Below are 20,997 nucleotides of genomic sequence, written 5' to 3'. Positions count from 1 at the left end.
TTAAGTCGATTTTGTATACAAAAACTTGGATGAGAAATAAAATCTAAATCTTAGCTAATCTAGAAAGATTAAATTGGTCTAAGTAAGGTATTCAAAGCAATTTTATTTGGTCAACCTTACTTCAAAAGTGATTTAACTGGAAGAAAAAAAAGACAAAGGAGATTGTCAGAAGTTTGGTATTCTTTATTTTATTTTAATTAAATTTCCTTTTCTTTTCGAAATTTTACTTTATTTTTTCTTCGTGTTTCCAATTATTTAATTAGAAATATTAAATTTCCAAGACGGACGTGGATCTTTCCCTAAACCAAAATCAATACTTTGATTTTAGTAATTATTATATCGATTTTTAAACTAATTAAATCCTTAATATTCGTATTAGATAATACAACTGTCTTAAATGATATTTTTTTATTACTACTATATATTATCATATTTTCTTTCCAAATTTTCCATTTTATTTATTTAGGTTCCCTTTTGCAAAAACCCTAAAATTCATTCGTCTAAGAGAGAAAAATTATCTTCTTTTCTTTGTGATTTTTTTTTTGTTTGGGGATATTTGCATGTAAAATTTTTGGGGATTTTTTTTTTGAGGTTTTAATCTCCATTGAAAAAAGCTTTGGCATTTCTCTGCTACAGTGTTGTGCTTCAGCTGCAGAATTGTTTGGGGGCAAAAAAAGCAAATCTAAAAAACTGTAAAATCAAATTTCTCTTCTTTGATCTTTGATTCTTTTGAGCTATTTCATCTCTTCTTGTCTCTAATCCAACTTGTTATATCTTTTTTTTCTTCTTCATATAGTTCTTGGTTAATACATAGAAGAAAAAAAAAAAAAGAAACCTTTGCTTCTTCATCTTCTAAAAAAAGCTTTTTTTTTTTATTTTCTTCTCAAGAATCAGAGTTTGGTGAATTTGAGGAGCAGAGGAAAAATTAGGAGAATTTTGTGGGTTTAATAAGAAAAAATAAATGGAAGAGAAAGGTGGAATAAGTCCAAGTGGGGTCGTTACAGTTAAGGGAGATGAAGCTTTGGTTTCAAGAACAGAGTTCCAACAACAAAACCCTAGCTTTCTCCAATTCGTGAGTCCCACGACGGTGGTATCTCCTCAACCAACTCCGGCTCCAGTTCCGACTCCGGATCCTGCTTCAGCCACCGTGACTCCTGGCTCAGCAGCGGCGTCGACCGGATCAGATCCAACGAAGAAGAAGAGAGGGAGACCGAGGAAGTACGCACCAGATGGAAGTCTGAACCCTAGGTTTTCAAGACCAACTCTGTCTCCAACTCCAATCTCATCTTCGATTCCATTGTCTGGAGATTATCATCACTCTAACTGGAAACAAGGCAGAGCTCAGCAGCAGCATCAGCCTGTTGAGTTCGTCAAGAAATCTCAGTATGTAACCCCAGGTAAAAAAGTCCAAATCTTTTGTACTGTTTGCATTGGTCTCAGTGAGTTATATATAAGATCTGTTCTGATCTGATCTGATCCGATCTGGGTCTTGGGTTATCTGTTGAGTGAGTGAGTGAGTGATAATTTGATGAGTGTGGATTTTGAGATGTTGGGAAGTGGGACCAACTTAACTGGATATTGTCTGAAGAAGCTTAGTACTTATCAGACCAGTTAGAGACAGAGAAAGCGAATCTGTTGATGCTGACCAAACAAATACAGAAATATAAAGTTGATTTAAAAAAAAAAAAAAGCAAAAAAAGACAGTATAATCTCTGTCTCTTCCTTCTATCTTAGAAGATAAGTGTGTTTAAGTTGTTCAGCAGATTTCTCATTTATCTTGTTTAATCTGTTTTGTTTCTTCTACCTCTGGTGGATTAAAGTTGCCGCTTTTTGGGTACACTGATTGAGTTGATTGCTTGAGGATTAGGATTTGAATTAAATTACCTGATTGTTTAAATGCAGTAGTTGCTCCTACTCCAACTGGGCTCTCATTCTATGTGGGTGCAAATTTTATGACCCATCAGTTTACTGTCAATGCCGGTGAGGTAATAAAATTCATCCCTGTTCTTCTAACTGAAGCTTTGATATATTGGATTATTGTCATAATCAGTCTTTGTATTGAGTGTTTTTTTTTTAATTTTTATTTTGGTTTATATCAGGATATAACAATGAAGATTATGCCGTATTCGCAACAAGGATCTCGAGCTATCTGCATTCTCTCTGCAACTGGTTCCATCTCTAATGTCACTCTTCGTCAGCCTACTTCTTCAGGTGGCACTCTTACATATGAGGTAACCAAACTTAATTTCGCTTATGAGGTTCTTAATGGGTTTCTTGGCGTTTCTTGAGTCATTTTTTTTGTATTTTCTTAGGGTCGATTTGAGATACTGTCGCTGTCGGGTTCCTTTATGCCTACTGAAAACGGAGGAACAAAAGGTAGGTCCGGTGGGATGAGCATTTCTTTAGCCGGACCAAATGGCAAAATCGTGGGCGGTGGCCTCGCTGGTATGCTTATAGCAGCCGGTCCTGTTCAGGTGACGACATATGTTTGATTATATATATATATACAGATTCAGAGTTGGTTTTTGTTTTGCAGAGATTCACTAAAGGTCTTTTATAATTTGTGACAGGTGGTAATGGGAAGTTTCATTGTGATGCATCAAGAACAACAAAATCAGAAGAAGAAACCTCGTATTATAGAGGCTTATGCTCCACCACAAGGTCCACAACAACCGCAACAGCAGCCTCCTACTTTCACCATTACAACCGTGAATTCAACTCCTCCAGTGATGGCCACAGTAGAGGAGCCGAAACAACAACCCTACGGTAGTGGTGGTATAGTGAGACCAATGGCTCAAATGCCTTCTTCTTTCCACAACGACAATTCAGCTATGAACAATTTCACAACTCCCTATCATGGTTACGGTAATATGAACACGGGTCCTAACAAAGAAGAAGATGAGGATGATGAAGATGGTGGTGATGATGATTCAGGCGATACTAGGAGCCAATCTCATAGTGGTTGAGCAATTCTCTCGGTTCAAAGTCAGAAAGATTTCTTGTGTAGAAAGGAATGAAGGGATTCAGCTTTTTCTTTGCTTGTTTAGAGAGGTTTGTTTTAGTTGTGTGAGCTCTTTTTTCTTCTTATTATTTTGTGTGTTTTCTAATTTCTAGAGTTTTTTTTTGGTTTTCTTCTTTGTGATCGGTTTAGATCTAATTATGTCCAAATCATCGATTAAACGATGTTCTTATTGTTGAGGTCATTGGGATTAATATTATTTACTTGAAACTTTTGTGATATGGTTCATATTCGTACAAGATCGTCATCATTAGACTCATTAACAAACCAAAAAATTTAAAACTGTAGGACAAAAATTAAGACTAAACTCAAACTCCTATCTGTCTATGTTAAGATCTTGTGCAATTGTAAAAGTCCATTATCAATTAGATTTCACGTACGCAAACACTAAATCGTTTTCAGGGTTTAAATTGTAACAAATGAAAAGTTCAATAGACTTGAAGAACGGAGCAAAAATTAAAAAGAAAACAATTGGGTAAAATTTATAATAACCAGGACAATACAGGGGGCTAAATCATAAAAACAAACTCTTCGTTAATTCTCAAAACCCTTCCCTTTCCTTTGTCGCAGTCGCTACTATTGGCCTCCGTTGGGTCTTCATCGTGACACTCTTCACGCCATTTATTCCGATTAATCGGAGTTCCCACTTTCTCATCTTCCTTGGGTAATAACAAATCTCACTCTGTTGTATCTTCAGATAATCAAAACTCGAACTTTTTGTTTGTGTGTGATTCTAGTTGTTTTATGTGTGTTTAGTTACGAGATCTTCTCTCTTGCTTTTGTTTCAGCGTTCTCTGTGCGATTCAAACGTTGGGTTTTGAGAATCACTAGAGAATGTATAACCTGAGTAGGCTTGTTTCTCGTTTCTCCTCGGTTTCACTTAACCCTAGCACGAGAGCATCTGGGTTTCTGATTGAAAACGCTTCTGCTTCATCAAAGCTCATTCAATGTGCTGTGAACCGAGCATTCTCTGCAAAATCAGGATCTGATGGAGTTGGAGGTGATGATAACGGTTGGGATATTGCAACGGGAGGGTCATTTGGTGGTACAGGATCTGATGATCTTGACTGGGACAATAAATCTATGTGGTCTACTGGTTTAACCAAGGAGCATTTTGATGGTGTCTCAGTTGGTCGTCAGAAGAACAACAACGCGGCGAATCCTTCTTCTGATAGCACGGCTTCTGATTCGGGAGATGTAATGAGCAAGTTAGGTCCAAAGGAAGTAGCTTTGGTTAATGAAATGAATGAGTATGATGATATGATTAAAGAGATTGATCAAGATAATAAGCAAGGCAGGGCTTTTGTTGATGGGATTAAACAGAGAATGATGGAGATCAGTGTGTTGTTGAAGCAAGTGAAAGAGCCTGGAGCTAGAGGGTCGTATCTTAAAGACTCTGAGAAGACTGAGATGTATAGATTGCACAAAGAGAATCCTGAGGTTTATACCGTTGAGAGGCTTGCTAAGGATTATAGGATTATGAGGCAGCGTGTTCACGCCATTCTTTTTCTTAAAGAAGATGAAGAGGAAGAGGAGAAGAAGCTTGGTCGTCCCTTGGATGATTCTGTTGAGCGTTTGCTTGATGAGTATCCTGAGTAAGTTACTTCACATGGAAACTATTTTTTCTGTTCATAATTTGGTATAATGCTACTTCAGTTTTACATGAATTGAAATGTGCTCACTTTATTTTGTCTTCTCTATGGCCAAATAATTTTTCTGTTTTGCCGTTTTCTCCATATATTTGATTATTGTTATTGTAGTTTGTGTTGCCAGTAGCATTGTTAGTGAAATATCATGACGCAAACCCTTTGTAACTCATGCAGATTCTTCATTTCACATGACCGGGAATTTCATGTGGCCTCGCTTAATTACAAGCCCGACTTCAAGGTCATGCCAGAAGGATGGGATGGTACAATCAAAGATATGGATGAAGTCCATTATGAGATCTCGAAGAAAGAGGATGACATGCTTTACGAAGAATTTGTCCGAAGGTTTGAGTTCAACAAAATGAAAGTAAGTTCCTTCTTTTGCCCACTTGAGTATGCATTGACTTAGTAAACCAATACTACATTTGGTCTATTGACCTGTTTGCAATTTAGAGTGAAAGCTTAAGACTAGATGCAAGTTTGGAACCCTCTACTCTAAATTGGGTAGTTTGTGAGATTAGCATTGAAAGGCAGAGCTAAACTTTCTCGGGAAACTGCGTTAGGGAGATTGAAAGTAATAATGATAATGCTGCTTGTTTGTGGATTGATTACGAGATTATTGGTTTGATAGATCCACACCATCTGTTTGATATGTATTATCAGCTATCCTGCCTAAGTTTTTATTGAGTTGTTAGATGTTCTTTAGTTATTTCTCCTTGGTGATAACAAAACGTACACATATTTCGTTTTTGTCTCTAAACCAGTGGAGAGGAGAAGTGAAGTGCCACAAGTACAGTAGGAGGCGTTCATCAGAAGGATGGAACATCACAGTTGAGAAATTGGGTGCTAAGGGCAAACGTGGATCCGGAGGTGGCTGGAAGTTTATGAGTCTTCCAGATGGATCAAGCCGACCCCTCAACGAAGTGGAGAAGATTTATGTTAAACGCGAAACACCTCTTCGTCGCCGTAAGATCCTCCCTTGATTTTACTAGAACCAGACTCCATCGATTGTTATATCAGGATGGGAGTGTTATGTCTCCTGTGTGTTTTTGTTTGATTTTGCTTTGCGGTAGCTTTTGTTTTCCGTTTAGCTCTCTCTAACTTTATCAGTGAGGTTCAAATAATCTTAAGACCCATTCTTGTTTTTAATAGAATAATTGTAATTCTCTATTAGTACCAAAACAATGTCTAAGAAGGTTCCTTGATCGTTTGAAAATAATTAAAAAGATGGGTATAGAGAAGCTTTGCCTATTTGTTGTGAATTTCTATTAAAAGTTGTGTGTGGTACCGTTTAAAGCAAAGCTAAATAAAAAGTATGGTTGGTTTATTTTTGTCTAGGGAGCATGGTATCGCGGGTGAATATGCGTTTCTCGCCCCGGAACCAGAAGCGGAGCGCTATACATAAGAATTGGCGGAAGGAGAGGCGCGTCTACTGTATAGAGCACAACATTCCAACGTGATTCCCAATATGAGACGTTTGGAAGCGTGGTGAAAAGCATACGACTCTGATTTGGAGACGTTGTGCTATATTTTTCAAAAGACGATAATACAAGTCAACTACCATTGAGCATCCACATTAGTTTTACTTTGATGATGTCTTTAAGTTTTAATTAATATTATTTTAAATCTCAAGACCCTCACTAACTTGTTATTAATTTTTCTCCTCCCACTAGTGGATCCTTAACCATGGTTGTCTTGCCTCTTCTTCCTGCTCTTGATCCCAGAAAGGATTAAAATAGTAATATTCTGGTGAGAGTGACTCAGCTAATGATCATCTTATTGAAGAATTCAGCTTGCTCAGGAAAGAATTCCAAAAGGTCGTCTTTGGTTATAACCCATACAAAATCTTCGCAGTTGCTTATGTTGTATTTTGATGATGCTGCTACTACACTGCATTTGAAACAAGAAAAATATAAGGAAAAAAAAAAAAAAACCCATTAAGTTTTAATATATAGATGAGAACAACTAATTTCCTATCATTTTTCTTGTCAGCCACTGTAATTCTATGATCAGCTACATAGAAAACTCACATAACCGTTCCAATTGAAACTGAGCAAGAAAATAGTCACAGAACCTTCATTATACTACATATACGAGCATAGAATAGTTCTAAACTTTCACTACAGTCAAGGTAGTGCTGCTTATAAGCACATGTTACTCACAGAGCTATAAAAGAAAAAACGCCTATCTTACAATTCCTTGCTATATTCATAACAAAGATGACCCAAAGTTAAAATGAACAAGAAGCCGTTGAGCAGATAAATAAGCTTGAAGTTGGAGACATCCTGATGATCTAAAAAAAAGATTGACAGAAAGCAAGAAAGACTCAGATTCTTCGTACTCTACATACTAAAAATGATCACAAACTTAGATCACCATTTACAAAAAAAAATAACAACTGAGATTTTTCTTGATTCATTGAATTCAAATATGCAAATGTGAGGGCCTAGTCTATCCAATATCAGTTCCTAATAACACTAAATTGATCCAAAACAAGCTAATACAAAACGATCAAACCAACCCTTTTGTGAACATAAGCTTGGATCAGATCAGATCATACTAGCTCAGATAGGTGTTTTAAGATCAAACTGATAAAAAAGGAAATGGAACCTTAACAGTAAAATATCAACTTCAATTCTCAACAAACACCAGAGATCAACAAAACCTATATCCATTCTAAATCTGAGGAACAACAAGAAGAGCTACATCCATATAATAGAGAAGGAAGCTTGTCGGCCCAGAAATTAGGGTAACTTTCTCTGTTCATTTATTATATTTAATTATAAGACTCTCACCAAAGTTGTCTGACGGGCTTACAATTATAAAGTTGGGGTTATAATTTGTTTTGTGGCCCAACTTACCTTAGTTGCTATAATAAGCATTTTATTTTTTTGGTATTTTCTATTATTTAAATTTTTTACATTCAAAGAAACAAATAAATAAAAGGAAAAAATATGCGACAAAAAAGAAAGGAAAAAATTAATACATATGATATTATTTATATATAAAAAAAAACACTATATTAAAAGCTGATGTCTCCTGGAATGGTCGAAGCAGAATCTGTAGCCACTCACTGTTCTTTGTATCGTTGTCTCCTCCTCAACATTATCCCAATCCCACGTTCGCTTTATTTTTTATATTTTAATTTGGATTTTTATTATTTCGTCGACCATAAATCATTGAATACATCCATTTTTATCGCGATTTTTTAATTCGTTACCAATATATCTTTTAAGACTTTTCTGAAATATGTCGCGACGATAAAGACTATTGAGAGTCTAGCTACGTCTTATAATGTTTGTGTAGTGCATGCATCAAACTCTCATGATACGTATATGCATTTTAAAGTTTTATGCTATTTATGATATTTTACGATCTTAATATTTCCAAGGCATTTTGAACGTCAGACCAAGACAAATTGCTTTACACGTTCGAGATATTACATGATCACCAATTCACCATCATTTCTTTTACGAAATTTGAAAAAAAAAAAAGAAAAAGTCGAAGACCTATCCGTTTTGGATCCTATTAGACTTTAGCAAGTTCGTGGATTTTCCTATTTTATTTTTTTAAAAAAAAACATTTGATACAATTTTCTTATTCTTAGAATCTGTAAAAAATTGATACATTGATATATATCTCTTTGTATTTTTATTCATGATCTACAATTTTAAATGAACCAATAGAAACTGTTTGGAGTTGCACCTTAACTGGACCACAATATCTCATACTAAATTAAAACTTAACCATATCAAAATCTTTTCGGACCGTTGGACCAGTCCCGTCTGGCCAAATTAACCTTCAATATCCCCTCCCCTTATCTTGATAGGGTTTTAAAAACAATAATAGTGACAGATGCATGAAACTAGTTCAAGTGGAAAAAACATCGTGCACTGATATATCTTCATCAATTGGAAGAACATGTCTCAATAAACCCAAAACAAATTCAAAACATTTTTTTTCTGAATCATATCTATCAGCATGGGACACTGTGGCTCTTTGTGCCTTTGGATTCAACGCATCCTTCACAATTTTTTCTTTTGGTAACTGCATCTACTTTAATTAATCATAGAATTTGATTCCTGGTTTCTTTAAAAAAATGAATTAATTCACATAAAACAAATAACAAGATATATGAATTAGTCGGACAGTTCACCAAAACACATCTATTTCAGAATCAGATCCTATATAAATGAAGATATATAGCGATTTAAAGTATATGATATTATAGAATGGATATGTTTCAACATACGCTTAACATTATAAATTTTTGAGTCTTGGTTAGCACAATGATTAATGCACAATTAGTTTAAGTGTATATGAAGCTTCATGGAAACCCGTACGAGATAGGACGGTCACTAGATTGTACAATCAAAGACCGTAATGTATATACTATCCATTCTGATGATTCATCTAAACCGTACGTTTATAACTAATTAATTTTGTGAAATCGAGAATCTAATCTTGTAAGAAAAACTGTAAGCTTGTTGTCAGAGCAAACATGGACCCATGTTCTCTATGTCCCTAAGATGTGTATCAATCTCAATTCACTTCTTCGTTGCACCATTTTATATTAACTTATATTTTCTATTTTTAATCTCATTGAGATCTCCATTGCCCCTGCTGCACTTGACATTACAGCTCATTTTTCCCTTATAATGCAATATTTAATTATTTTTCTTTATTATTAGTTTAAACTAATTAATCATAATAGGGTATTTCATATATGTAGTTGAAACTCTGACTATTATCTATAGGTATCAATATAAGTTATATATAAGCTTTAATTTTTTTTGTCCTAACTCCTAAGTAGTAAGTATGCATGTATACATGTTCCAACATCCAGATTATATATTGACTAACTTTGAAGCGTGATTGTTTTTACATTGTATTTATGTTTGTATATAAAAGTCACCATTTTTTACAAGTAAACACGTACGTGTTTATATATACTATTTACCTACCTAGAAGAACACTCATCGCCATACACTAATGCATGTTTGAAACATATTTGACAACAAACATTTCGAAATCATTAAAAATATTATTACCTTGTTAAGCTACACGTATGTTTTGCCAACATAAATATATTTTTAGTTGTGAATTTGTGATTAAGAATTGGGATGCACATTTCCAAAGTGGACATTAATTATTAAATGCCACTAAGAAGAACCCTTGAACATAGTCTAATTCAATTTAAAGTTCATAAGGAAAAGGAACATTAACAGTGACAATAGCTAAGGTCTCTCGACAATGAGACAACCCGCTTTTAAAATATATACCAAATTGTATTAACGTATGTTGAATACTATTACAACTTGACCACTATTTATTAAATTTCTCCGTCGTCTCTTTAAATCAATAAGAAACTATTCATTGATACTGGACCAGCCTGTTTGAATCTTGTCCCATCCACAAATCTCCCAATATATAAATAAAGAACCTTCACCCCTAAAACCAAAACCATCATTAACAACTTCAAAACTTTCTAAGCAAGAGAGTACTGAGAGAAATCCTATATTCCTTCTATAAGTCCCTCAAATTATTTTAAAAGAAAAATGGCTTTTTGGTCTGCTGAGAATGCTACTAAAGCCTATCTTAGTACATTGAAAACGGTAAGAGTTTATTTCTTTTTATATGTTCGTAAAAATTACATGTCTCAATGTCTTAACCAAATTTAATGACAATCTAGTTTTTTTTCTTGATAATGTCACATTTTGACATATCTCTATCTGAATTTTCAGGATCAAAGGACAAAAGAACCGAATGTTGCCGAATTCATATCAGCTCTAGCTGCCGGAAATAGTGCTAGAAAGATAGCCGTGGCTTGCGCCGGAGCAGCAAATGCCGACATACTCGTTGCCCTAATCGCAGCAGCTAACCAAACACGCGGTCAAGTTGTTTGCGTTTTACGTGGCATCGAAGAGCTAATCATATCCAAGAAAATGTTGGAACCATCAGAGATTCATCAGATACAATTCGTAGTCGGAGAGTCTAACGACGACACTTTAATCAATGATCATTTTGGAGAAGCCGATTTCGTCCTCGTCGATTGTAACCTAGAGAACCACCAAGAGATCGTTACAAAGATCCTTAATCACCATGAAGAAAACGCAAGAACCGGCGGTGGTAGTGGTGTGGCGGTTGTGGTTGGTTATAACGCGTTTTCGAGAGGCTCATGGAGGTTTAGCGATGGGAGGAAGACGCAGTTTTTGCCTATAGGAGAAGGGTTGCTTGTGACGAGGGTCAACGACAATCAGAAGATGGTGATGATGAACGATCATCATCGTGACCATGCGAGGAAGAGTCGGTGGGTAGTGAAGGTTGATAAGTGCACTGGAGAGGAACATGTGTTTAGGGTTAGGGTTCCACGAGGAGAAGCCATTATAGAAGCTTAAATTCAAACGATCAAAACTTATATATATAATATATATATAATATATATATATATATATTGCTGAATACTTTAGAGCAAAGATCACCTCTGTGATGGTTCAGACGAGTGAAAGTAGTAAGAAGATTAGTTATCATGTATAAGTAATTAAGAAAGTTTTGATTGGTATTAATTGGAGTGTTTTATGTGGTGAGAAAAGTGATTTCTTCAAGTGAATGACTTTTTTTGTTTGTAACTTGTAAGTGTAAATATGAAATGTTGTTTTGTTTTAAATTTATTTCTGATTTTGGATCTTTTTTTTTTTGTTCTTTCTTGGGCATATGTGCACGCATTGTTATTCTTCAGATTCTGGATGTTTAGCAAATAAACTATTCAAAGATGCACATGCATGCTTACGAAGATGGCATCTGAAACTAATTATAATATGAAACGGAGAATATTAATTGATTAAAGTAAGCGTATGTATTTAGCTGTCTTGTACAATATTGTCAAAATAGATGTAGACGCATATATATTATTGAGGCGTAGTCTAATTTTCTTTGTTAACATTATTAAAAAAAAACCAACAACCATGCCAAAACTTTTTTTTGTTTTTTATCGTATTTATTTTTCTTATAGTTAATTTCATCAATACAAACTTTAAAAATAAAATAACATTCGCAAATACAATTTGAGTGTCGGATTGGAATCGAAAATTTAGATATATGACCTACTAATTAAGTCCATCAGTTTTTAAAGCTAAAAAAAAAAAAAATCACTTGTACACATGACGACATCCAAATTAATTATCATCAGTCTACATTTGATAAGTCATGGAATTCAACTAGGCTTGTACACAAAGCTAATTAGAGGCACGAATTGTTTTTATATTTGTATCAATCGACATCTACGTTATGAATTATGTTAGAGTTAGTACTTAGTACATAACAATTTGAAGAGAAGAGTCGTTGTTGACAATGATCCGTTCATTAACGTATGCATTGTCACGATCTGCATATGACCCATTACCTTCCCCTATATATACTATATCCCCCATGACCACCCCCATCTCTTCCTTATCCATCATCCCCACACCTCATTACTCTCTAAAATGACATATTTTCACTATACATAGTTGCATACAAAAATACACAAAAAAAATATTTCATTAACCAATCAGACATCAAAACGACCTTTAGTGAAAAGAAAAACGAACAATATGTGAGATTTACTTTTTCAAAAAACATTTATTTTTGTGAAATTGGACCACTCAAAAAAAACCTTAGTGTTAGGACTTAATCTGTAACCCATTTACTAATGGGCCTTTATACCGATTCCCATTTTTTTAAAAGCCCATTAATGATCTTCTTCATCATCACACTCACTAAACAGAGAACAAAATTGATTCTCCTCTAAAAGAAAAACCCTGACGAAGTAAACAACTGTTTTCTTCGTGATCGGAAAACATGGTGGCTGGTCTAAGAGAGTTCGCACTTAGGTCCGGAGATGGCTCCGGAAAGCCGGTACTTGACGAATCTAACGGCGAGGAACTTATGCACGTTCAGCCTTCCGTCGCCGTCGCTCTCGGAAACCGTCCCGTTGAGTCTCCCGGTACTCTCTACATCACTTCCAGGTGAATAATTTATTTACTCAAAAATCTCTACTCCCTTCTCGATCGGAGATATATAAGTGCTTGGTAGCTTAATTTGGAAATTTATTATTTTTGGTTTGCAGGAAATTAATTTGGCTGAGCGATGTAGACATGGCTAAAGGTTATGCTGTTGATTTCTTATCGATATCGCTTCACGCTGTTTCTAGAGATCCTGAGGCTTACTCATCTCCTTGTATATATGCTCAGGTATTGATTTTAGACTTGCTAGCTAAATAAGGGGAACTATGTTGTTCTTATTCATTGTGATTAGTTCTTAGGGGAAAAAACAAAAGGAGCTTTCGATGATTTTTAGTGCTTGTGTGATATGTTGTGAGTGCTTCTTGTTGGAATTTGAGAAGAATTGTTAAATGGATCTAAGTTTATGGTTTTATTATTGAAGATTGAAGTTGAAGAAGATGAGGATGATGATGACTCTGATACAGAATCCACTGAGGTTTTGGACTTATCAAAGATCAGAGAGATGAGGCTTGTTCCTTCTGACTCTACCCAGTGTGAGTTTATTTTGTTTAGAGCTATTTGAATCACTATATAACAGTCTTGGATGTTAAGCTGATATATCCTTTTGTCTTTGTGTGTTGAAAGTGGAGACGATGTTTGATGTATTCTGCGAGTGTGCCGAGCTGAATCCTGAACCTGTTGAAGGTAAACAACACAAGAATACAGCTTTACTAACTATCATTTATAATGCAATTTTTTTTTTGGGTTACGTAGCCATTTACTGTATTGTTTCATTATATTTTTTCAGAAGAAGAAGAAGAAGAAGTGCATAATTGGGTGTTCAGTGCTGATCAGATGGATGTTCGTGGAGGAGGTAATGATTTCATAAAACGAGATTGAATTTAAGAGTGTGTTAATGTATACATCTTTCAATGGTATGAAAGAAAATGTGATGTTTATCTGCAGATGAAGATGCAGAATGGCAAATATCTCAGAGTCCGACAAGTGTAATTGGTCATTCCAATGGAGATGAAGGTCTTGCTCAGCCTATGCTTGAGGTAATAAAAAAAAAACAATTCTTCCTTTTATTTGTTTATAAAAAGATTAGCTGGTTTCATTGACTTTTTGCATTCACCCTGCAGCTCCAAATCAATGATCAGAGGTTTGAGGATGCTGAAGAGATGATTCATGAAAGTGAGACAAAGGATCATCACTAGACTGTTGACAAATGTACTCTGAAAACATATTGTGTCTTATTTTAACTATATTTTAGCAATGAATGAGTTGTATTTTGTTAAACGATAAAATTGTTATGTTCTACTACTTTTCAAAAACTAGCGCTTCTGTAATTCTAATCTTCCTCGTAAGACAATAGATCAAGTAAAAGTTGGCAACCTAATGAAGTCTTCATAAAATCAGAAAGGTCGAAAGATCTTAAATTGAGAGTAGACAAGGTAATTATAATATCAATCTTCAAAATCTATTCAATTGAAAACAAGAACTTAGGTTTCACTACAACAAAACATTCCTTTATCCAACTCAACAGGAGAGACGCATGTGTAGTTACGAACCGAGGAAAGAAGGGTGTTTCTTAAAGAGAATTCCAAAAGAGAAAGCAAAAAACAAGAAGTAGGGTTGATCTACGAGTCGGCGATGGTGACCTCAACCTCAACACCAGGTTCAATAGTGATGGAAGTGATCTGCTTGACAACATCAGGAGAGCTGAAGAGATCAATCACACGCTTGTGAACCCTAAGCTCAAATCTATCCCATGTATTGGTTCCTGTTACACAACAACTGATAGTTAAAAGGTGTCTCAGCCAATGTGAAGAGACACTTGTAGTGACAGAGTAGAGTACAATATTGAGCACAATCACATGTTCTAAGACTAAATCCTTAGTTTAATCAAGCAAATGATGAACTAAGGGATGGTTCCGAAAACAAGAAATCCAAAACTCAAGCTCTTCTAGTGATTCTCAAGACATAAAAGATGAGGTGAGCATAATTATTATACCTTCACCACAAGGAGCTTTTCGGGTAGTGATTTTAAGAACCTTGGTGGGCATTCTCACTGGTCCCTTAACTCTCAGTCTCTTGTCCTTAGCTCCACGAACCAAATCAGTGCACACTACATATCATTTGCAGCAACATAACATAAAACAATGATTCAGTATCTGATCCAAAATCATCAAAATTCAAAAATTCCAACTTTCAATCGATTCAAATCATCACTGAAGCAAATCAAAGACCTATTTTGGAATGGTTCCAATACACTGAATCTTACATCTTCTATATGCTACCCTCAAAATGATATATGGTTTCTGAGAGAGCTCAAAACTGAATTGCTAAAATCGAAATGATTTAGACTACTGAGATCAAAGATACCTTTTTCTAAGTTCTTAACATTCTTGGAGGAGAGTGTGATCCTGATCTTGTGAATTTGCTCAAGTGGTTCTTCCAAACCAGCCTTAGTTGGCTTCATTGCTTGGTAAGCCATATTTTCAGCTCAGCTTCTTCTGTACAATCACAGACATACGAAACCGATGGATCACATTAACCGAGATACTCAGGTAAACATGTAAAAATTCAAATTTGGAGTAAGTGAAGAAACCTAAGGAGACGAACGAAGCTCGACGGCGTATTGCTGCTTTTTTTGCTGCAAGGAAGGAAGGACCCGAAAGTTTAACCTAAGAGACGTTTTATGGCATATGAAAAAAAAAAACCCTAATTTTTATGGACTTATTGGGCCCAATCTATATACGGCCCAATAACTAATACAGAACAGAGTTAGTTGTCATGTCGATGCCAGATTTGGAGGATCTGTTACTTTGAGACTTGACAATATTGCAAAATGTGAAGGTATTGTTCGGAAGCTAGATGATAAACGTCATGAGCTACCAATGGGAGGCTTCAGAGAGGCTCACAAGTAATAAATGTAGAAGAGCACTCTCACATACATAATCTATGAAGAGAGACTAGAGAGTTTTTGTGAAAGTGAGAGACAACGGGTTACTTTTTTGTTCACTTATGTAAGCTAAAACAGAGTTGTCACAATATAGTCTTTTGGCATCAGAAAGGTTAGATATCAAAACCAAAACGAAAAGAACTAAAACCTTTTTGGAGGTTCTTCACATTCTTGGAGGAGATTGTAATCATGATCTTGTGACTCTGCACAAATGGCTCTTCCAAACCAGCCATTTGTGGGCTTCATTGCTTGGCAAGCCATTTTTTTTTTCTTGTTATAGTATCTAGTAAACAGTAGACATAAGCAAAACCAACACATAAGCAAATTGACAAAACAGAGTACCAGTTTGGGAACACAAAAGGATTACATAACCTGATAAACACAAACACACTAAGAAGACACAATAGACAAGATTTGAGAGATGACAGTGTCATCATGACACTGATAAGAGACACTACTCTCTTATTCCAGCCACTCTCATTATTATTTTTGTCTGCATAATTAGAAAACATTCAGAACAGTAAGCAAACTAAAGAGGCTAGTTAAATTATTCCCAGTCACAGACACAACAAAACAGCCCCCAAGTCACAAACACACAGTTCCATCACTCTTCTTCTGTTTCAAGCATCTGGACGATCTGAGTCACTCCGTCTGCGATTTCTTTGCGGATCAAACTGTCTGGCATATCGAATGTCCTTCTTCTCATCGACAATGATTTCCCGCCCTGTGGTTGCGGATCTACCACATCCAACATTGCTTCTAGCTCATCCACCATGGATCTCTTTGCTCCTCGAACCATTACATCAACTCCCTGATACCAAACAAACACAAGTTTTGTTCTTAACACTCAGTGCCTTGAAACCTATTTAGCTTAATCTATTTCTATGTATCATATGATTTGCAAAACCAAAGGCATTTTCTTTACCGTAAGGGCTCACAATTTATCCCATTGGAGAGCTGGAATAGATGTTTTTTAAGAGTGTAATTAACCAGATGGAGACTATGACACATACCTCTATGGCATCAACAGTGAGGAGGAGTACAATGATTTTTTCTGAGAATTTCTGGCGCTCCTCAGCATCACAAGCAATCAAGCGACGGTAGCTGAAGTTGTGGAATGAAGCTCTTAGCTCCTTCAGTTTAGTCTTTGCAATAGCTAGATCACGAAGAGCACGCAATGATTTTGAACGACGAATCAAATAAGCTCTGAAGGCCCTCTGGATCATCGCAGCCGCATAGTCAGGTGGCATTTCCTTGTTCTTCCCCTTCTTAGCCCTAACAGCTCCATTTCTTCTCGAAAACGCCTTTAAAACCACAAACATTAATAGAAACAACGTAGTAAGTACATCAAGCTTCCGTTAAAAATCACATCCTAAGATATGTCTCACTAAGTCTTATGTCTATGTATAAAACTCTTTATAATCACTCTGTTTTGCTGAGCTTATTACCACCACTCAAACTACATAAAGGTTTCTACTTTTGAAACACAAAACTCAACCTCAGTTCAAAAGTCATACCTATCACCATCAAAATAGAACTACTGTTCCAAACCAACTTCATGACAATGACTAAAGCAGAGTAAAAAAAACTATATTCAATTTACCTTCCTGAGGACGATAGCTCCATGTTCTTGCGACTCATCTTCTTCTTCTTCCTCGTCTTCTTCGATGGCTACAACACGAGTTTTCTCCTTCTTCTTGCTCTTCTTCTCCTTCTTCTCCTCATGCTTCTTTTTATCGCATCCAGTAGAAGCCTTGATGATGTAAGTATGCGAAACCTCTCCATTCTCCCTCTCACTCTTCACCTCCGTCGTCCAATTGTAACTTTTCTTCTTCTTCTTCTTCTTCTCCTTCTCCTTCTCCGCTTCAGCAGCAGCAGCAACGGCTTTGGCTTTCGCCTTAGCCTTCTCCTTCTTCAAAGCAACAAGCTTTAAACTTTCTTCATCCTTCTTCCCTCCTTTAACCTCAGTCGTCCATTTATACTTCCTCTCTCCAGGACCTTTAAACTCAGCTTCCCACTTATACTTGCTCTCCTTCTCCCCATCCATCTCCGCCTCCACCTTGTACTTCCTCCCCGGTGGTCCTTGAATCTCCGCTTCCCATTTATACTTCTTCTCACCACTTCCCTTAATCTCTTTGGTCAATGTATACTTCCTATCACAGTCACGGCTCTTAGGACTAACCAACGTATCAAACTTTGATTCCAGATCAGAAACACGATCACAAAGATACTTGAGAGGATACTCTGGCTCTAGCCTCCGACGAATCACCTTGTACTTGCAAGAAGACGGAGACTTCTCAATCTGAACCAGATCCGTCACTGTCTCGAATAGATCGAGTGGACTAGGGGATGAGAAATGGAGTAGATCCTCAACATCGTCGTCTACGAAGGAAGGAAACCCTAAAAACAATGAGGAAGGTTCAACAATGGTGGTGAGTGGTGAACACGTGTACGGGTCGATGAGATCGAGTCTATGGAACCAACTCATGGTTTTGTTTGTGAACTCAACGAATCAGGTCACGAGTTTTTAAGCTTTGACAGTGTAATAATAAAAAGCTCTTTTGGATTGGTAGTGATGAAGAATGATGGACTTACGAGAATATATGAATGAAGCTTTTTAATTTTTTTCTTTTGACAAATTCATTAAAGGCGAAAAAGAAGAAGACAAACTCTTGCGTATAACGATGAGATTGACAACAACAAAAAAAAGCTAAGAACGGTCAGAAACTGGTGGGCCTTATATGGGTAAATTTGACATTTAACGAAATTCTGGTTTGGTTATTTCCATGCCTTGATTTGATTATTTACTAAGCTTACTATTATTAGGCTAGCAATTGAATGCTAGTGTTATATTTTATTTCATTAATGGCGTGATATTTTGGTTAGGAACATTCTTTATTCGACGTGTAAATTGGTTTTGTTAGGGCTAACCGGTTCGGTTAGATGAATAGATGAGGCGGATATTGAAGATAACCCGGGTGTTTGAGAGAGATTTTTGACCGTGAAACGTGTGAATTATTACGTCGACAAGAGAATCTTTTCGGTGGGATTTACAACCTGGTAAAAGATGGCACGCGGGTCCTCGTTCTTCCCCACGTCAGCCACACCAAACCAATCTTACGTTATTTTTTGAATTCAGTTTCTCACTAGGGGTTCTCACTATGACAACAAAAAGTGCCAAGAGACTCCAAGCAAACAAAAAATACCAATTAATCATATAGAAATCAAAAATCTACTGAAAATAACACAATACTCAATGAACCACAACAACAACAACAAAATGTTTACTCTTATGTTTAAGTTGTATTTGTGCAAGTGAGACTAAAGGGCCACAACATATTTTGTTTACTTTTATGTAAAGCGAAAACAGAGTTGTTTGCATCTAGTATATTAGCATCAAAGAGGATTTTAAACTGAGAGTAGAGAACGTAATTATGGTCTCATCTTGATAGCTGTAAACACATCAGGAGAACTAATGTAAAAACTCAATAAGGCAAAATCTCCTCGACTAAGAAAACACAAGAACTAATTAAGCTACAAAACATGGGTGATGGAAGTGATTTGCTTGACCACATCAGGAGAGCTGATCAGATATCAATCACTCGTTCGTGAACCCTAAGTTCGAATCTGTCCCATGCATTGGTTCCTGTTACACAACATCAATAGTTAAAAAGAGTCTTAGACGACAATGTGAAGAAACACTTGCAGTGACAGATTAGAGAGCAATATTGAGCACAATCACATGTTCTAAGACTACTAAAATACTTATTAGTTTTTAACAAGTAAATGAACTAATGGATGGTTCCGAAACACATTATCCAAAACTTAAGCCCTTCTACTGTTTTGACCTAATCCCAATATAAAAGAGACGTCGAAGAAAAAACCTAAAATGTTATATGGGCTTTATTCAGCCCAATAACTTTAGGGAGCTTCTGTATTATTCTTGGTCTAATTAATTGAAAAACCTATTTATCTTTTTAATAATTGAATTAAAATACAAATTTATTATATGATTATTTAACTCTTAAAATTTATATACAAACGTTCTGTAATTAAAAACCAATTTTTTATTTTCTAGAAGATAACTAAAAATATCTTAAGCACCGTGTTTTTTTTTTAATGAAATTTTCACAAATCACACCAAAAAAATATTTTCTCTTATGAATTGATAAAGTCAATCTCATTTTTCACAGAATAGCCACCCTAAAAAAAGGGACAAAAATATCCTGTAACTAGACAATTATAATTTGGTATCATTATTCAAACGTGTCCTGTTTGGTTAATTAAAAAATAAAAATATAATTGAAAATAATCTTAAGTATTTGGTTCTTCTTCCTTCACATAAAAAACTGGAAACTGAGAGTAATAAATTCCGGTGAAACAAAATTGTGTTTAGCACTCCAGCAAGAAGAAGAAGAAAAAGAGGAGGATAAATATTTTGATTTACTGTGTAGAAGTCCGACGAGTAGAAGAAAAGAAGAATGATTCTGATTTGCTTCATTGGATTTTCCAAACACTTCAAAAACTCAAAATTTTTGTTTTTTTTTTTAATTTAAAATATGCTACTATATGTTAGATCTACAAGGTTTAGGTGTAAATTACATTAATCTGTAAAGAAAAAAACAAGGTTCAAGAGGAGCTGTGAATAATGGCTGCAATATTAGGGTTGCAGAAGATACCAATGTTGAAGAAGAGTGCAAAAATACAATTTTATCCTCTATTAAAAACAGACTTATGGACGTACACATTAAACAAAAGAACATAATGGACGTACACCAAACTATTACGTACATTAAACAAAATAACATTACTGAGTACAGACGTACACTAATAAATTAATATTGTGTACGTACATGTACATACGTGGTTATATTAATATGAAACTATTTTTAAGAACATGATTCAAAATTAAAAAAAAATATATTAAATTAAAGTGTAAAATATAGTATAATTAAAAAAAAGAATTATAATGCACAATAAAAAAGATAATCATAAAATTTTATAAAGAGAAAAGGTAAAAAAGAAAAGAAAATATATTTCTGTTAGTTTTATGTTATTTCTAAGAATCTAATAGAAAATGTACACTATGAAAAATTATCCAAATTCTTGCTAAACATAATCATGATTTTTAATTCATTTTTGTTGGTTAAAAACCGTATTAACGATTTACAAGCTTTCTGGATTTTATAAAGTACTCGTGTACGTACATTGAAATTGCTTAAAAACCATATTAACGATTGAAATGACCGCACCCAGATTCCCAATCCTCATATAGGATCCACGGGAAACGATCTCATCAGAACTCCATAATTCATACGAGACAACCCGCGTAGATATCACTCCTTAAAAAAAACTCCCACAAATACACCAACCTCACCTCATCTA

General features: G+C 35.3%; 6 protein-coding genes and 1 long non-coding RNA gene across 13 annotated transcripts; 4 read left to right on the top strand and 3 right to left on the bottom strand.

Moving 5' to 3' along the window:
- The first annotated feature begins 160 nt into the window (after positions 1-160).
- LOC104762341 (AT-hook motif nuclear-localized protein 6-like) lies at positions 161-3,238 on the top strand. 5 transcript variants are annotated; one of them, XM_010485608.3, is made up of 6 exons: positions 161-692; positions 889-1,397; positions 1,903-1,985; positions 2,100-2,231; positions 2,313-2,474; positions 2,571-3,238. In XM_010485608.3, exons 2-6 carry the CDS (start codon positions 962-964, stop codon positions 2,964-2,966), a joined length of 1,209 nt encoding a protein of 402 aa, XP_010483910.1. In that variant the 5' UTR covers positions 161-692; positions 889-961; the 3' UTR covers positions 2,967-3,238. The 5 variants fall into 5 exon arrangements, with proteins under 5 accessions (XP_010483910.1, XP_010483913.1, XP_087356413.1 ...); XM_087500287.1 differs by having other exon boundaries at positions 452-692; positions 1,906-1,985; XM_087500288.1 differs by having other exon boundaries at positions 465-692; positions 895-1,397; positions 1,906-1,985.
- A 297-nt stretch (positions 3,239-3,535) lies between these two features.
- Positions 3,536-6,352, top strand: LOC104762339 (small ribosomal subunit protein mS75). Of its 2 annotated transcripts, XM_087499671.1 has the most exons (5): positions 3,536-3,683; positions 3,808-4,614; positions 4,843-5,032; positions 5,430-5,631; positions 6,004-6,352. In XM_087499671.1, exons 2-5 carry the CDS (start codon positions 3,854-3,856, stop codon positions 6,123-6,125), a joined length of 1,275 nt encoding a protein of 424 aa, XP_087355797.1. In that variant the 5' UTR covers positions 3,536-3,683; positions 3,808-3,853; the 3' UTR covers positions 6,126-6,352. The 2 variants fall into 2 exon arrangements, with proteins under 2 accessions (XP_087355797.1, XP_087355798.1); XM_087499672.1 differs by lacking the exon at positions 6,004-6,352 and having other exon boundaries at positions 5,430-5,916.
- Positions 6,152-7,472, bottom strand: LOC104762340 (uncharacterized). The gene is made up of 2 exons (XR_763463.3): positions 7,276-7,472; positions 6,152-6,555 (listed from the first exon to the last, which is right to left on the bottom strand). It is a non-coding gene; the product is annotated as an uncharacterized LOC104762340 (long non-coding RNA).
- Positions 7,473-10,049: 2,577 nt separating this feature from the next.
- Positions 10,050-11,332, top strand: LOC104762338 (uncharacterized). The gene is made up of 2 exons (XM_010485605.3): positions 10,050-10,280; positions 10,410-11,332. Exons 1-2 carry the CDS (start codon positions 10,224-10,226, stop codon positions 11,061-11,063), a joined length of 711 nt encoding a protein of 236 aa, XP_010483907.1. The 5' UTR covers positions 10,050-10,223; the 3' UTR covers positions 11,064-11,332.
- Positions 11,333-12,105: 773 nt separating this feature from the next.
- Positions 12,106-13,981, top strand: LOC104762337 (chloride conductance regulatory protein ICln). The gene is made up of 7 exons (XM_010485604.3): positions 12,106-12,671; positions 12,773-12,896; positions 13,090-13,201; positions 13,293-13,352; positions 13,456-13,521; positions 13,614-13,705; positions 13,790-13,981. Exons 1-7 carry the CDS (start codon positions 12,505-12,507, stop codon positions 13,862-13,864), a joined length of 696 nt encoding a protein of 231 aa, XP_010483906.2. The 5' UTR covers positions 12,106-12,504; the 3' UTR covers positions 13,865-13,981.
- A 105-nt stretch (positions 13,982-14,086) lies between these two features.
- Positions 14,087-15,499, bottom strand: LOC104762336 (small ribosomal subunit protein uS10y). 2 transcript variants are annotated; one of them, XM_010485601.3, is made up of 4 exons: positions 15,259-15,499; positions 15,033-15,163; positions 14,662-14,775; positions 14,087-14,430 (listed from the first exon to the last, which is right to left on the bottom strand). In XM_010485601.3, exons 2-4 carry the CDS (start codon positions 15,142-15,144, stop codon positions 14,288-14,290), a joined length of 369 nt encoding a protein of 122 aa, XP_010483903.1. In that variant the 5' UTR covers positions 15,145-15,163; positions 15,259-15,499; the 3' UTR covers positions 14,087-14,287. The 2 variants fall into 2 exon arrangements, with proteins under 2 accessions (XP_010483903.1, XP_010483905.1); XM_010485603.3 differs by having other exon boundaries at positions 15,033-15,160; positions 15,259-15,353.
- Positions 15,500-15,912: 413 nt separating this feature from the next.
- Positions 15,913-18,433, bottom strand: LOC104762335 (BAG family molecular chaperone regulator 7). The gene is made up of 3 exons (XM_010485600.3): positions 17,216-18,433; positions 16,626-16,916; positions 15,913-16,423 (listed from the first exon to the last, which is right to left on the bottom strand). Exons 1-3 carry the CDS (start codon positions 18,098-18,100, stop codon positions 16,217-16,219), a joined length of 1,383 nt encoding a protein of 460 aa, XP_010483902.2. The 5' UTR covers positions 18,101-18,433; the 3' UTR covers positions 15,913-16,216.
- Between the last annotated feature and the right edge of the window lie 2,564 nt (positions 18,434-20,997).

Source organism: Camelina sativa, chromosome 18, assembly GCF_030686135.1.
Source record: "Camelina sativa cultivar CO46 ecotype springtype chromosome 18, ASM3068613v1".
Taxonomy (NCBI): Eukaryota; Viridiplantae; Streptophyta; class Magnoliopsida; order Brassicales; family Brassicaceae; genus Camelina; species Camelina sativa.
Note: the sequence above shows the minus strand (reverse complement) of the source record. Positions and strands in the feature narration are given on the sequence as shown.

What these genes read in the sequence shown, in the direction of transcription:
- LOC104762341 (XM_010485608.3), top strand. Translation starts at nt 962, where the DNA reads ATGGAAGAGAAAGGTGGAATAAGTCCAAGTGGGGTCGTTACAGTTAAG. An exon ending in TTACTGTCAATGCCGGTGAG is followed by an intron (nt 1,986 to 2,099) that starts GTAATAAAATTC and finishes GGTTTATATCAG; the next exon opens with GATATAACAATGAAGATTAT. An exon ending in GTGGCACTCTTACATATGAG is followed by an intron (nt 2,232 to 2,312) that starts GTAACCAAACTT and finishes GTATTTTCTTAG; the next exon opens with GGTCGATTTGAGATACTGTC.
- LOC104762339 (XM_087499671.1), top strand. Translation starts at nt 3,854, where the DNA reads ATGTATAACCTGAGTAGGCTTGTTTCTCGTTTCTCCTCGGTTTCACTT. An exon ending in TTGCTTGATGAGTATCCTGA is followed by an intron (nt 4,615 to 4,842) that starts GTAAGTTACTTC and finishes TAACTCATGCAG; the next exon opens with ATTCTTCATTTCACATGACC. An exon ending in CGAAACACCTCTTCGTCGCC is followed by an intron (nt 5,632 to 6,003) that starts GTAAGATCCTCC and finishes ATTTTTGTCTAG; the next exon opens with GGAGCATGGTATCGCGGGTG.
- LOC104762338 (XM_010485605.3), top strand. Translation starts at nt 10,224, where the DNA reads ATGGCTTTTTGGTCTGCTGAGAATGCTACTAAAGCCTATCTTAGTACA. An exon ending in ATCTTAGTACATTGAAAACG is followed by an intron (nt 10,281 to 10,409) that starts GTAAGAGTTTAT and finishes CTGAATTTTCAG; the next exon opens with GATCAAAGGACAAAAGAACC.
- LOC104762337 (XM_010485604.3), top strand. Translation starts at nt 12,505, where the DNA reads ATGGTGGCTGGTCTAAGAGAGTTCGCACTTAGGTCCGGAGATGGCTCC. An exon ending in ACTCTCTACATCACTTCCAG is followed by an intron (nt 12,672 to 12,772) that starts GTGAATAATTTA and finishes TTTGGTTTGCAG; the next exon opens with GAAATTAATTTGGCTGAGCG. An exon ending in GATGGATGTTCGTGGAGGAG is followed by an intron (nt 13,522 to 13,613) that starts GTAATGATTTCA and finishes GTTTATCTGCAG; the next exon opens with ATGAAGATGCAGAATGGCAA.
- LOC104762336 (XM_010485601.3), bottom strand. Translation starts at nt 15,144, where the DNA reads ATGGCTTACCAAGCAATGAAGCCAACTAAGGCTGGTTTGGAAGAACCA. An exon ending in TGTTAAGAACTTAGAAAAAG is followed by an intron (nt 14,776 to 15,032) that starts GTATCTTTGATC and finishes AATGATATGTAG; the next exon opens with TGTGCACTGATTTGGTTCGT. An exon ending in AAAAGCTCCTTGTGGTGAAG is followed by an intron (nt 14,431 to 14,661) that starts GTATAATAATTA and finishes GTTGTGTAACAG; the next exon opens with GAACCAATACATGGGATAGA.
- LOC104762335 (XM_010485600.3), bottom strand. Translation starts at nt 18,100, where the DNA reads ATGAGTTGGTTCCATAGACTCGATCTCATCGACCCGTACACGTGTTCA. An exon ending in GAGCTATCGTCCTCAGGAAG is followed by an intron (nt 16,917 to 17,215) that starts GTAAATTGAATA and finishes GTGGTTTTAAAG; the next exon opens with GCGTTTTCGAGAAGAAATGG. An exon ending in TCACTGTTGATGCCATAGAG is followed by an intron (nt 16,424 to 16,625) that starts GTATGTGTCATA and finishes GTTTGGTATCAG; the next exon opens with GGAGTTGATGTAATGGTTCG.